The sequence below is a fragment of the Hippocampus comes genome, unplaced genomic scaffold (genome assembly GCF_001891065.2).
Source record: "Hippocampus comes isolate QL1 unplaced genomic scaffold, H_comes_QL1_v1.1 scaffold172, whole genome shotgun sequence".
NCBI classification, from domain to species: Eukaryota; Metazoa; Chordata; class Actinopteri; order Syngnathiformes; family Syngnathidae; genus Hippocampus; species Hippocampus comes.
Window position 1 is genome coordinate 724,899 of NW_017805072.1, and position 12,919 is coordinate 737,817.

Sequence of the window (12,919 nt, forward strand, 5' to 3'; positions counted from 1 at the left end):
GGTTGGCAGGTTCCTTGAACATACATGGGAGTTCGCCCAACCAGTCTACATGTGTTTTTCAGACTTTGAGAAGGTGTTTCACCGTGGACTCCGGTGGTTCTTGTAGGGAATGTTTTGGGAGTACGGGGTACCGTAACCCCAAACAGCCCATGTTAGGTCCCTATACCACCAATGTCAAAGTTTGGTTCGCATTGCTGGCAGTAAGACGGATCTGTTTCTAGTGAGGGTTGGACTTTGCCAAGGCTGCCCTTTGTCACCAATTCTGTTCATCACCTTTATGGACTGAAATTCTAGTCACAGCCGAGGCCTTGAGGAGGTCCGCTTTGGTGGCCCCAGTATTGCATCTCTGCTTTTTGCAGATGATGTGGTGCTGTGTGTTTCTTCAAGACGGGATCTCCAACTGTCATTGGAGATAAGATACTGACACAAGTGGAGGAGTTTAAGTATCTTGGGGTCTTGTTCACAAGTGATTGGCAGATCGGTGCAGGGTGTGCTGTGAGGGAAATTTTGTATCAGTCGTTCATGGTGAAGAAGTAGCTGAGCCAAAATGGCAAAGCTCTCAATTTACCGTTTAGTCTACGTTCCTACCCTCACCTATGGTGACGAGCTGTGGGTCGTAACCGAAAGAACGAGATCCAAGCAGCTGAAATTATTTTCCTCCGCAGGTTGTCCAGGCTACCTTTGAAATAAGGTGGGGATCTCTGTTATCCGGGAGGTGCTCAGAGTCGGGCCACTGCTCCTTCACGTCGAGAGGAGCCAGATGATATGGCTTGGGCATCTGATTAAAATGCCTCCCGGACGCCTCCCTGGTGAGGTGTTCTGGGCATGTCCCAACGGCAGGAGGCCCCGGGGATGACCCAGGGTGAAGATGAATGCTACCTAAAAAGTTAATTAGAACAACTGCTTTTTTCACATCTTGGTGTCTCTAAATAGTTTACATGGTTATTTTTATACAGAACGCCAGCAAGGTAGTATCTCTCTTGCTCTCCTATAAAGCCAGCACAGACCTTCTCTGGAGTGGACATTCCCCTCTTTCTTTGGCTATAGCAAGTGGCAATAACACGGTACCTAACCTGTCACATACTATTTGACCGCAAACCAATGCTTAATGTGTGCCCTTTCATTCTATAATTTTTCTGGTGTCTTCCTTATGTAGGCAGTGGAAGAGCTGCTAAAAGGAGGTGTAGATCCCAACCTTCCCTTGGGTCGTGGCGTGGGCAGTGCCCTTTGTGCCCTGGGAAACTTCAACTACCGTTTAGATGCCAACCGACCAAAACTGGTACTTGTATTTCTGAAATGTGTTTGTTTCAGTTCTGGCAAGCCAACTCCATTAATTACGAGGGGTTGAACTGACTAGCGAAAATGACGGCGTGCCAACTTTACTACTCCACGATGACAGTTAGAGCGTTGAAGCCAGTATATAACCAAACAAGTGTTTTTACCATTTTGTGGAACGTCTTGCAGCCATAAAATTCAAAGCTTATGATTATTTGCTAAAAGCAAAGTTCATCATTTTGAACATGAGAATATCTTATTATTGTAGGATATTCCATTAAATATAGGTTGAACATCAGTTGCAAATCATTTTATTCCGTTTTTATCTACAGTATGTTTAACACAATGTTCAAACTTTGTTGGAATTGGATTTGAACACATCCCATATAAAAAAATTAAATTGACAAAAATTGACGTCCGTGTTTTGCACAGGACGTACATACATGTATATACATATACATTTATGTATATTGCTCATTTGGGACCGCCTGGTGGGCAGGCCTGCAACCATGGGGTCACAGCCCGAAAGGCAACGTGTGTCCCCCTTGTCACGGACTCACTACCTGTGGGAGGGGGTGTCAGGGCTTGGGTGTCTTGTGAGCTATACGGCGGCCAAAGGAGGTTAGCTTGGCAGTTCAATTTTGGCTACAGAAGGCGGCTCAAAGGACACGGAATGTCACATTTCTTGGCAGAGAAAGAGCCCCAGCTGTTGTGAAGTTCGGACTTGACATAGTCACACTCGTTTTAATACACTGCTTGGGCCCTGGTACCAGTCCTCTCAAGAGGTGTTGGTCTTATTTCCACTCTGGAGTTGCCCACGGTGAGAGGCACAGAGCGCATGTGGGCATACTTATTGCCCCTGGCTTGGCGCGTTGCAGTTCACCCCAGTGGACAAGAAGGTAGCCTCCCTCTGCCTTCGGGTGGGGGACTTCATCCTGACTGTTGTATGCACCAAACAGAGTACTCACCCTTTTTGGAGTCCTTGGAGGGGATGCTGGAGAATGCTCCCCCTCCGGACTCCATCATTCTGCGAGGCGACTTCAGTGCTCGCGTGGGCAATGACAGACAGACCTGGAAGGGCATGATGTGGAGGAACGGGGGGCCGTTGAATGGAACTTGTGCTCATCACCAATTGTCCATAGCAAACACCATGTTCAAACATAAGGGTATCCATATGTGCACTTGGCACCAGGCCGCAGTTCGATGATCAATTTTGTGATTATGTCATCAGATCTCCAGCTACAAGTTTTTGAAAGTCGGGTGACGAGACGGGCGAACCTGTCAACTGATCACTACCTGGTGGTGCGTTGGCTCTGGTGGTGGGGGAAGATACTGGTCTGACATGATGACCCAAACATATTGTGTGGGTCTGCTGGAAACATTTGGCAGAATCCCCTGTCTGAAAGACTTTTGACTCCTACCTCAGCCACGCTTCTCCCATGTCCCGGCAAGGTGAGGGACATTGAGTGTTAGTGGACCATGTTCCACGTCTCCGTTTTTGAGGCGGCCGGTCAGACCTGTGGCCGTGCGGTGTTCGGTGCCTGTTGTGGTGCAAATCATTGACTCCGTTGGTGGACACAGGTGTTACGGGATGCTGTCAAGCTGAAAAGAGAGTCCAATCAGGCCTTTTTGGCTTGTGAGACTCTGGAGGCTCCTGGTGGGTACCACCTGGCCAAAAGGAATGTAGCTTCGTTGGTTGCCAAAACAAAAACTCAGGCATTGGAAGAGTTTGGTGAGGCCATGGAAAATGACTTACAGACGGCTTCGAGGAAATTTTGATCCATCCGGAGTCCCAGAAAGGAGACAATTACTTCTGTGTATAGTGGAGATGGGGTGCCGCTTGACCTCAACTCGGAACATTGTGAGTCAGCTGGGGGAATACTTCCTTAACTCTACTGATTCGCATTCCTTCTGTCTGGGGATTCTCATGTGGGCTATACTATCTCTGGGGTTGAAGTCACGCTGGTGGTTAAAAAGATCCTCAGGGGTAAAGCCCCGGGGGTGGATGAGATCCACCCAGCACCGCTTTCTCTGCTTATAAGTGGGACACGTATTTACTGATGCATGTGCACAGATTGCCTGATAGGTGCAAATCAAATAATGTTTGGGCCGTATGAGGTTTGGGGAGTCTTTCCACAGTCTCCAGCTACTGAGAGATTGAAAATGAATTGTTCACTGTGGTTGTGCGCGCCCGTTGGCTTGGCTGACAGAAAAAAAAGGAAAAAAAACTGGGACAGATTTCTGACAGAATTACATTTTCCCTCATAAATTAGTGCACATAATGAATACTGAGTTTTCTAAATATAACTTGTGATGACTTTGTTATCTACATCTATCCTCTCTTGTGGTATTATAAAGAAATGGGTAAGATTAAAATCTAATAGGCCCACGTTTTCATCAGAAAAGAGGTCGAGGTTTAATTCCTAAAAAGGATATTGAATATTATTTTCGCCGTTGTAGCATTATGTACAGTTTGAAGATTAACGCTGTTCATGTATATTTGCAAATAGAAAACTTTGCTTCAATAATGATTCAATTAAAATGATTCCAACATTTGAGTTGAATAAAATTTGTACTTGTGTTTGAATAGTTAAATGCAAATGTTTTGTATTTAAAAAATAAATAACAATGAAATTTACTCAGCCAATGTACTGTGGTGGATTATTTTCTTTTTAATGTAAGACGTTGTAATACCGCTTCTCCTCCACATCGGGAGGAGCCAGATGAGGTGGCTCGGGAATCTGATTAGGATGCCTCCCGGACGCCTCCCTGGTGAGGTGTTCTGGGCATGTCCCAACGGCAGGAGGCCCCGGGGATGACCCAGGACACGCTGGAGAGAGTATGTCTCCTGGCTGGCCTGGGAATGCCTTGGGATCTGCCTGGAAGAGCTGAAAGAATGGCCGGGGAGAGGGGAGTCTGGGCTTCCCTGCTAAAACGTTGCCCCCGTGACCTGGCCCCAGATAAGCGGTAGAGAATTAATGGATGGATGAATGGGAAAAAAACTAAACCAAACCAAATGAATACAACAGCAAATGGGAAAAAAATCGTACAGCTCAAAAACAAGGGGAACTCAAACTTGTTGATTAAATGAGAGGAACAGGTTGATTGAGTGACTGTGCTTCTTGTCCAAAAAGTCTGATCTAAAAATAAGATAAGATAAGATAAGATAAACACCATGTTCAAACATAAGGGTATCCATATGTGCACTTGGCACCAGGCCGCAGTTCGATGATCAATTTTGTGATTATGTCATCAGATCTCCAGCTACAAGTTTTTGAAAGTCGGGTGACGAGACGGGCGAACCTGTCAACTGATCACTACCTGGTGGTGCGTTGGCTCTGGTGGTGGGGGAAGATACTGGTCTGACATGATGACCCAAACATATTGTGTGGGTCTGCTGGAAACATTTGGCAGAATCCCCTGTCTGAAAGACTTTTGACTCCTACCTCAGCCACGCTTCTCCCATGTCCCGGCAAGGTGAGGGACATTGAGTGTTAGTGGACCATGTTCCACGTCTCCGTTTTTGAGGCGGCCGGTCAGACCTGTGGCCGTGCGGTGTTCGGTGCCTGTTGTGGTGCAAATCATTGACTCCGTTGGTGGACACAGGTGTTACGGGATGCTGTCAAGCTGAAAAGAGAGTCCAATCAGGCCTTTTTGGCTTGTGAGACTCTGGAGGCTCCTGGTGGGTACCACCTGGCCAAAAGGAATGTAGCTTCGTTGGTTGCCAAAACAAAAACTCAGGCATTGGAAGAGTTTGGTGAGGCCATGGAAAATGACTTACAGACGGCTTCGAGGAAATTTTGATCCATCTGGAGTCCCAGAAAGGAGACAATTACTTCTGTGTATAGTGGAGATGGGGTGCCGCTTGACCTCAACTCGGAACATTGTGAGTCAGCTGGGGGAATACTTCCTTAACTCTACTGATTCGCATTCCTTCTGTCTGGGGATTCTCATGTGGGCTATACTATCTCTGGGGTTGAAGTCACGCTGGTGGTTAAAAAGATCCTCAGGGGTAAAGCCCCGGGGGTGGATGAGATCCACCCAGAGTTCCTAAAAGCTCTGGATGTTGTGAGGCTGTAAGGGTTTTTTTTTTTTTTTCACAGCCGTGGTTGGCAGGTTCCTTGAACATACATGGGAGTTCGCCCAACCAGTCTACATGTGTTTTTCAGACTTTGAGAAGGTGTTTCACCGTGGACTCCGGTGGTTCTTGTAGGGAATGTTTTGGGAGTACGGGGTACCGTAACCCCAAACAGCCCATGTTAGGTCCCTATACCACCAATGTCAAAGTTTGGTTCGCATTGCTGGCAGTAAGACGGATCTGTTTCTAGTGAGGGTTGGACTTTGCCAAGGCTGCCCTTTGTCACCAATTCTGTTCATCACCTTTATGGACTGAAATTCTAGTCACAGCCGAGGCCTTGAGGAGGTCCGCTTTGGTGGCCCCAGTATTGCATCTCTGCTTTTTGCAGATGATGTGGTGCTGTGTGTTTCTTCAAGACGGGATCTCCAACTGTCATTGGAGATAAGATACTGACACAAGTGGAGGAGTTTAAGTATCTTGGGGTCTTGTTCACAAGTGATTGGCAGATCGGTGCAGGGTGTGCTGTGAGGGAAATTTTGTATCAGTCGTTCATGGTGAAGAAGTAGCTGAGCCAAAATGGCAAAGCTCTCAATTTACCGTTTAGTCTACGTTCCTACCCTCACCTATGGTGACGAGCTGTGGGTCGTAACCGAAAGAACGAGATCCAAGCAGCTGAAATTATTTTCCTCCGCAGGTTGTCCAGGCTACCTTTGAAATAAGGTGGGGATCTCTGTTATCCGGGAGGTGCTCAGAGTCGGGCCGCTGCTCCTTCACGTCAAGAGGAGCCAGATGATATGGCTTGGGCATCTGATTAAAATGCCTCCCGGACGCCTCCCTGGTGAGGTGTTCTGGGCATGTCCCAACGGCAGGAGGCCCCGGGGATGACCCAGGACACGCTGGAGAGAGTATGTCTCCTGGCTGGCCTGGGAATGCCTTGGGATCTGCCTGGAAGAGCTGAAAGAATGGCCGGGGAGAGGGGAGTCTGGGCTTCCCTGCTAAAACGTTGCCCCCGTGACCTGGCCCCAGATAAGCGGTAGAGAATTAATGGATGGATGAATGGGAAAAAAACTAAACCAAACCAAATGAATACAACAGCAAATGGGAAAAAAATCGTACAGCTCAAAAACAAGGGGAACTCAAACTTGTTGATTAAATGAGAGGAACAGGTTGATTGAGTGACTGTGCTTCTTGTCCAAAAAGTCTGATCTAAAAATAAGATAAGATAAGATAAGATATCCTTTATTTGTCCCACAATGGGGAAATTTACAGTCCACAGCAGCAAGATAATGGATAGTTTTATGAATTAATTAATTTAACCAAACTTAAATAATTTTCCCCACAACCCCCATCACCCACTTACTAAATTCTGCCTACTATTCCAATCTTTCACCTGTTGTTGTGTTCACAGTAAAGTGTTGAATCCAGAGGTCATATTTTTTGTAATGTTTGTAAATGAATGCATGACAGTTGGTGAATCTGAATCTTCTCACAGCTGGACATGTTGGAGAAGGTTGGCGCGGACATATTGATGCCAGTTCAGGTTGGTGATACTATCGGAACGGCAGTGGATTATGCCCACATCTCCTTCAACCAGGTAACAAAATTTACAGCCCAAGAATATTAACTGGGGATGTATAAAGACAATGTGAAGGACTCTGAACATAAATTTTCGAATTTTTATTTTACAGTCCTGTATTCAATTTTCAACCACACCAACATGCATTAACGTGTAAATGCTTGATATCATGCCTATGTAAAAACAACAACAAAAACTGTTTGTACTCCTCTCTAGGACTCTGGTATAGCCCACACTCCATATCATGCTCTCAGTATGGAGGGGAGAGAGACATTCAAAATACAGCGACAGCTGCTCAGCATGATGGGAAGTATGCTGAAAAAGAGTGTTGTCCAGAGAGAAAGGGAGCATCTAGAGAGAGACGAGGACCTTGTACAGAGTGGTAAGTACGCAGGTGAACAAAATTGTTGATATGTTTTAAAGTGGCTTTTTAAAATGCAGAACTTACTCGTCCACTCATTCATGTAAACAGGTTATTCCGAATGTTTCAGAAATTGGAATATTAACCTGAATGTCGAATGCATGTAAACATAGTCTGTATCCTTATTAACATAAAAGAAAAAAAAACATGAAAATGAGGTGCGAGCTGCTAAAAAGGGCACTCATCACCCTGGCAACATTGGGTACTGGCACGTTGGGATACTGGCACATTGTAATTGCAATTTTTTTAAAAAACGAAGTACGTCAGAATAAAACCTGTTTTGAGGCAGGAGATGAGCTTGATTTCCCGAGGGAAGATCTGTGCCACCTTTCAACCTGGGCCATCCCCAGTGCAGGCTTCTGGGTGGTCCATAATGCGAGTGGAGCCCGCTCTCGTAAATTAAGACACTGGATAAAAGCAACACTCTGTTCATCATATGTGGAAGGTCGGAGGATATATTTCCTGCATTGTTCATGCATGGGTAGCTCGCAAATGAACACCGTGCCTGCAGCACATCCAGATCCACTCCATCTCCAAAGTATATTTTGTGCCATCAAAAGACTGTCTGTCGCTGCATCTTTAACAATCAAAAGTAAATCTCGCTTGGTAGACTCATTTCATAGTGTTAGCTTTCAAGATTGACACTATAGACACATTCCATTTGGAGTAGCGATGTGTGCATCCATCATTGTGCAGTCTAGTCCAACGTGTACACACGACGCTTACCTTGTGACCTGTTTACTCAACTCATATGTATTTATAGAGTACTTTAAAACAACCACCGCTGTATACAAAGTGCTGTACATGGAGAAAATATATCTACAACAATAAACAATAAATTAATAATGAAGACAGTAAAACTAAGATCAAGTCTGAGTCATGCTGAGTCAAAAGCCAAAGAATACAAATGAGTTTTGAGACGAGTTTTAAAAATGGGCAGCGAGGGGGCTTGCCGAATGTTCAGTGTGAGGTCATTCCAAAGAGAGGGACCAGCAACGGAAAAGGCCTGGTCCCCTCTGAGCCTCTGCTTAGTTCTTGGTACCTCTAATAATGTCTGGTGTGCAGACCTGAGGTTCCCAGATGTGTAGGGGCAGAGGAGCTCAGAGAGGTAAGGTGGAGCGAGGCCATTGAAAGATTTGAAAACAAATAATAGGATCTTAAAAAGAACTCTAAAATGTATAGGGAGCCAGTGAAGGGATGCCAGAGTAGGAGTTAGGTGCTCCTTCTTACGAGTACCAGTCAAGAGGTGAACGAACAGCAGCATTCTGGACCAACTGGAGACGCATAATGGAGGATTGGCTTCCTTCAAAGTAAAGTGCATCGCAGTAATCCAGCCGGGATGTGACGAAGGCATGAATTACTGTTTCAAAGTGCTCATGAGAAAGGAGAGGTTTTACTTTAGCCAATTGCCTAAGATGGAAGAAGCTAGATTGAACTACAGCACCAATTTGCCGGTCCAATTTAAAATCACTGTCCAGTTTAAGACCCAGGTTTGAGACTGTTGACTTAAGATCAGGAGCCAGGGGCCCCAAGTCTACAGGATGGGATGTACAAGGGCCACTGGGACCAAACACTATCACTTCTGTCTTCTTTTCATTGAAATTCAAGAAATTTATTGCCATCCAGGTCTTGATTTCCTCCAGGCAGGATAAAAGTAGCCTGAATGAAAAAGTGTCTTTTTTGCTCAGTGGGACATCGATCTGACTGTCATCCGCATAGCAGTAGAAGGAAATACCTGTTCCCTTAAGATGGAACCCAATGGGAGCAGATAAAATGAACATGTTGGCCAAATGTATATTCTTTAAAAAAAAGTTATTAAATGTACATGAAAAATAATAATATAATAAAATGATACAATGATAAAATAAAATCATCGACAAAATATGAAAATTTTACTCCTGCAAATGACATGCAAATGTCAAGTATTCCTTTACGGGGGGAGGAGAGAACTGCATGAGCAAGTGCTCATGATGGACATGTTGGATGAGACACTGATGCATGCTAATCAGATCTAAGAACTGGGCAGTAAAAGATGCTGTTTTCTCAAAAGCACATGAATTCACCCTCAAAGGATGACCAGCAGAAAATGAGCCAACCCTTAGAGCAAGGATGCCAATATTGGGGGTGGCCATTTTGCCACTTTCTGCCGACTGAAAGGGCTCAGGAAACAACCAATCATGACTAAGCTTCAGAAAACAAGTGAGCGCTGATTGGTCGTTACCAAATGTGATCATTTTCATTTCACAGAAAGTGGCAAAACGTTTGCGCCTTGAGATGGAAAAAAAACAGATGGATTTTGCTGCTTAACTCAGTCCACAAACGCAATGTAATGGTAATTAGAACGCCGTGCTTAAACAAGTTGGGGAGAATAGCACATATTACTGTAAAGAAAATTTGGGGGTTGACTTCCCCTTTAAGAGAGGCGTACTAACAGTTTTGTCCACATGTGTATATTGGCAAATTACACATCCGTTCATGCTTCCATAAAACCACATAAACCATTCATTCATTCATTCATTCATTTCCCGAACCGCTTGATCCTCACTCGGGTCGCGGGGGTGCTGGAGCCTATCCCAGCTGTCTTCGGGCAGTAGGCGGGGGACACCCTGAATCGGTTGCCAGCCAATCGCAGACCACATAAACCAAAAAGTGAAAATGTGATTCCATCTTGTGTCAAAGATGTCTTTTTCCTCACAGATAAAGGTGCAGATGTCAAAACTATCAATCAAAGTGAACCACCCACTGCAATAAAACTAAGGTACAGTCACAAAACTTTTTGCACTTCTCATCCAATTCTTGTACTTATTGCTTATGTCAACGGAATTGTTTCTTAGGTCACCATTTAAGTTTTGCTACCACTGTGGTCGCTCTGCTGCTGTGAAGCTAACTGCTTGTACTCGCTGCCACAAAGTCTTCTACTGCTCCATGGCGTGTAAACTCATAGCATGGGATGAGAGACACAAGGAAGAGTGTCTGCGCGAGACAGGTAGGCGCCATTTCAGGAGCTGTTGTGCAATATCTGAAATGCTCACATGTATTTTCGACACTGAATACATTGAAATAAACACTGTTTTCTTGCAACTCAGGAGCTGTTCCAATCACTTTTGAGAAGAGAGTCATGTTTCAGGCCAAAAAAGGACCCAAGACTGTCATATTTTCATCAAGAAGACCATTTCACGTCCAGTTTAAATCCAAAGTCATGGTAATTGAAGATAATATTGAAGAGTGGCAATCTATCAACATGAAGGAAAACTACAGCTACAACTGATCCACTGTTGTAGCTTATCATTTCAGCATTTGGTTGGCTGGAGCATATTCCAACTGACTTGGCTTTTGAGGCATATTACACCGTGCAGTGAACACCGGTCAGTCATAAAGCTCGCCAATTCACTCACACAGTTAACAGTGTTAATTTTATCTAAACGTCATGTTTGCATTTACCACTATTGTGCTGATAAAGTGAAGTTTACTTTCTACTTTGTGTCCCAGAACACCTGCCCAGTTTATGTGCTTACAATGTTAAATCAACCCATTCATCATTTTGAAGTATAGACCTGCAAACTAAATTAACTCAATCAATCATCATGAATTTACAATGTCAATATGTTAAATTGTTTGTATATTTGTCTCTATGTTTCTAATGGCATAAATTAGAAAAGGCACACAACAGAGTTACATAAAATTCAATGGAGTAAAAGGGAAAGATAAGGAAACCTTTACTTGTCTCACAATGGAGAAATTCCCAATTTACAGCAGCAAAATTATGAAAGGGAGAAGTAGAAGAACAAAAGTGTATATATATATATATATATATACAGCTTGCCGAATGTTCAGTGGGAGGTCATTCCAAAGAGAGGCACCAACAACAGAAAAGGCTCGATCCCCTCTAAGCCTCCGCTTCGTTCTCGGTCCCTCTAATAGTGTTTAGTCCACAGCTCTGAGGCACCAGGCAGGTGCGTATGTGCGGAGGACCTCATTGAAGACATTAAAAAGAATTGAGAACAAATAAGATCATAAAAAGAATCAAAAATGTATCACGAGAAAGTGAAGGGATGCCAGAGTAGGAGTTATGTGCTCCCTCTTACGCGTACCAGTCAATAGGCGAGCAGCAGCATTCTGGACCAACTGGAGATGCTTCATGAAGGATTGGCTGACTCCAAAGTAAAGTGCATTGCAGTAATCCAGCCGGGATGTAATGAAAGCATGTTTCAAAATGTTCATGAGAAAGGAAAAGCTTAATTTAGGCCAGCTGCCTAAAATGAAAGAAGATGGATTACACAACAGCACCAATTTGCCGGTGCAATTTAAAATCACTGTCCAGTTTAAAATAAGGAGCCAGGTGGGCCAAGTCCGTAGGATGGCATGTACAAGGGCCACCGAGACAAAACACTATCACTTCTGTCTTCTTTTCATTGAAATTCAAGAAATTTAGTGCCATCCAGGTCATGATTTCATCCAGACAGGATAAAAGTGGTCTCAATGAGAAAGCATCTATTTTGCTCAGCAGGACAGAGAGTTGATCGTCATCCGCAGAGCAGTGGAATGAAATACCATGTACTAGACCGCCTTTAACAAGGTCAGAACGCTGCCACTACGCTTTTGCCTCGATCCCAGAAATTAATGTTCTTTTTTGCGGATTTGGCACACAATTGTAACAGTTACATAGCCCCTTAATGGTCAGGCTCCGTCAAACTTGGATGTCTTGTCATTTTGTTGTCCTTTCAGATCACTGGCCACCTTTTACTCTCTGTCTCTGTCACACAAGATTAAAACCAAAAGCTGTTTTAGGGCCTTGCAGTCAGTTGCATCCCCAAATTAAATGCACTTCCATTTGAGGTAAGTGTTGCCTCTCCAGTCAAATTTCCAAATCCTACTTCGCGTTTTTTTTTTTTTTTAATTTTTTTACTTTTCGTGGGCAGAGGGGTACCAATTAACCGTGAAAAAACGAGGGATTACTGTACAGTAATCCCTCGTATATCGCGGGGGTTACGTTCCAAAAAGAACCCGTGATAAGTGAAATCCATGAAGTAGGATTTATAAAAAAAAAAAAAAAAAAAAGCACGAAAAATGTGAGAGGGATGAAATTTCAAACCAGCACATTTGGCTGTAAAGTTGTACTTGGTACTTAATAGTCAGCTTTATTTTTTACAGTTGTTGTACAACACTGAACTATGTATACAATGCAGAGGCGATTGCTCTAAGACTGCAAGGGAAGCTCAGCTTCCCCTAAAATGTCAAAAAGTAAGTGATCAAATATATGCGTGTGTACGTACAATTGTGTCATTGACTAAATATGCGCTACAACGCGCTCAACTTTGGTTCCAAATCAGCTTCTTATTACTGGTTATGACGCGACTCTCTTCTCATTCATTCTCGCAGCTTCACTGTGCTTTAAACTGTGTGGACGCTGAGCGTCGACCACGCGGACGCTGGGAGTCTCGAGAGTTCAGTGTAGGTTGTCCCAATGCATTGAAATGAGACAAGTCATTGGATAAATGCTGGTTTTGTCCCGCCCATCGGACACTCAGCATATCGGCTGGGCCGGGCGCTCCGCCTTTCTTGCTGAAGG

At 44.2% G+C, this 12,919-nt stretch overlaps 1 protein-coding gene across 6 annotated transcripts in view; it reads left to right on the plus strand.

Moving 5' to 3' along the window:
• LOC109512738 (ankyrin repeat and MYND domain-containing protein 1-like) overlaps positions 1–11,141 on the plus strand; it is a 23,263-nt gene extending 12,122 nt beyond the window's left edge. For 5 of the 6 annotated variants that reach the window (XM_019864684.1, XM_019864688.1, XM_019864685.1 and 2 more), the window contains exons 12-18: positions 957–1,064; positions 1,157–1,279; positions 6,846–6,947; positions 7,146–7,311; positions 10,048–10,108; positions 10,185–10,336; positions 10,437–11,141. In XM_019864684.1, coding sequence (XP_019720243.1) covers positions 957–1,064; positions 1,157–1,279; positions 6,846–6,947; positions 7,146–7,311; positions 10,048–10,108; positions 10,185–10,336; positions 10,437–10,618 — 894 coding nt within the window. In that variant the 3' untranslated portion in view covers positions 10,619–11,141. The remainder of the gene's footprint in view (positions 1–956; positions 1,065–1,156; positions 1,280–6,845; positions 6,948–7,145; positions 7,312–10,047; positions 10,109–10,184; positions 10,337–10,436) is intronic. The other variant, XM_019864689.1, reaches the window with a different exon arrangement.
• The last annotated feature ends 1,778 nt before the right edge of the window (positions 11,142–12,919 follow it).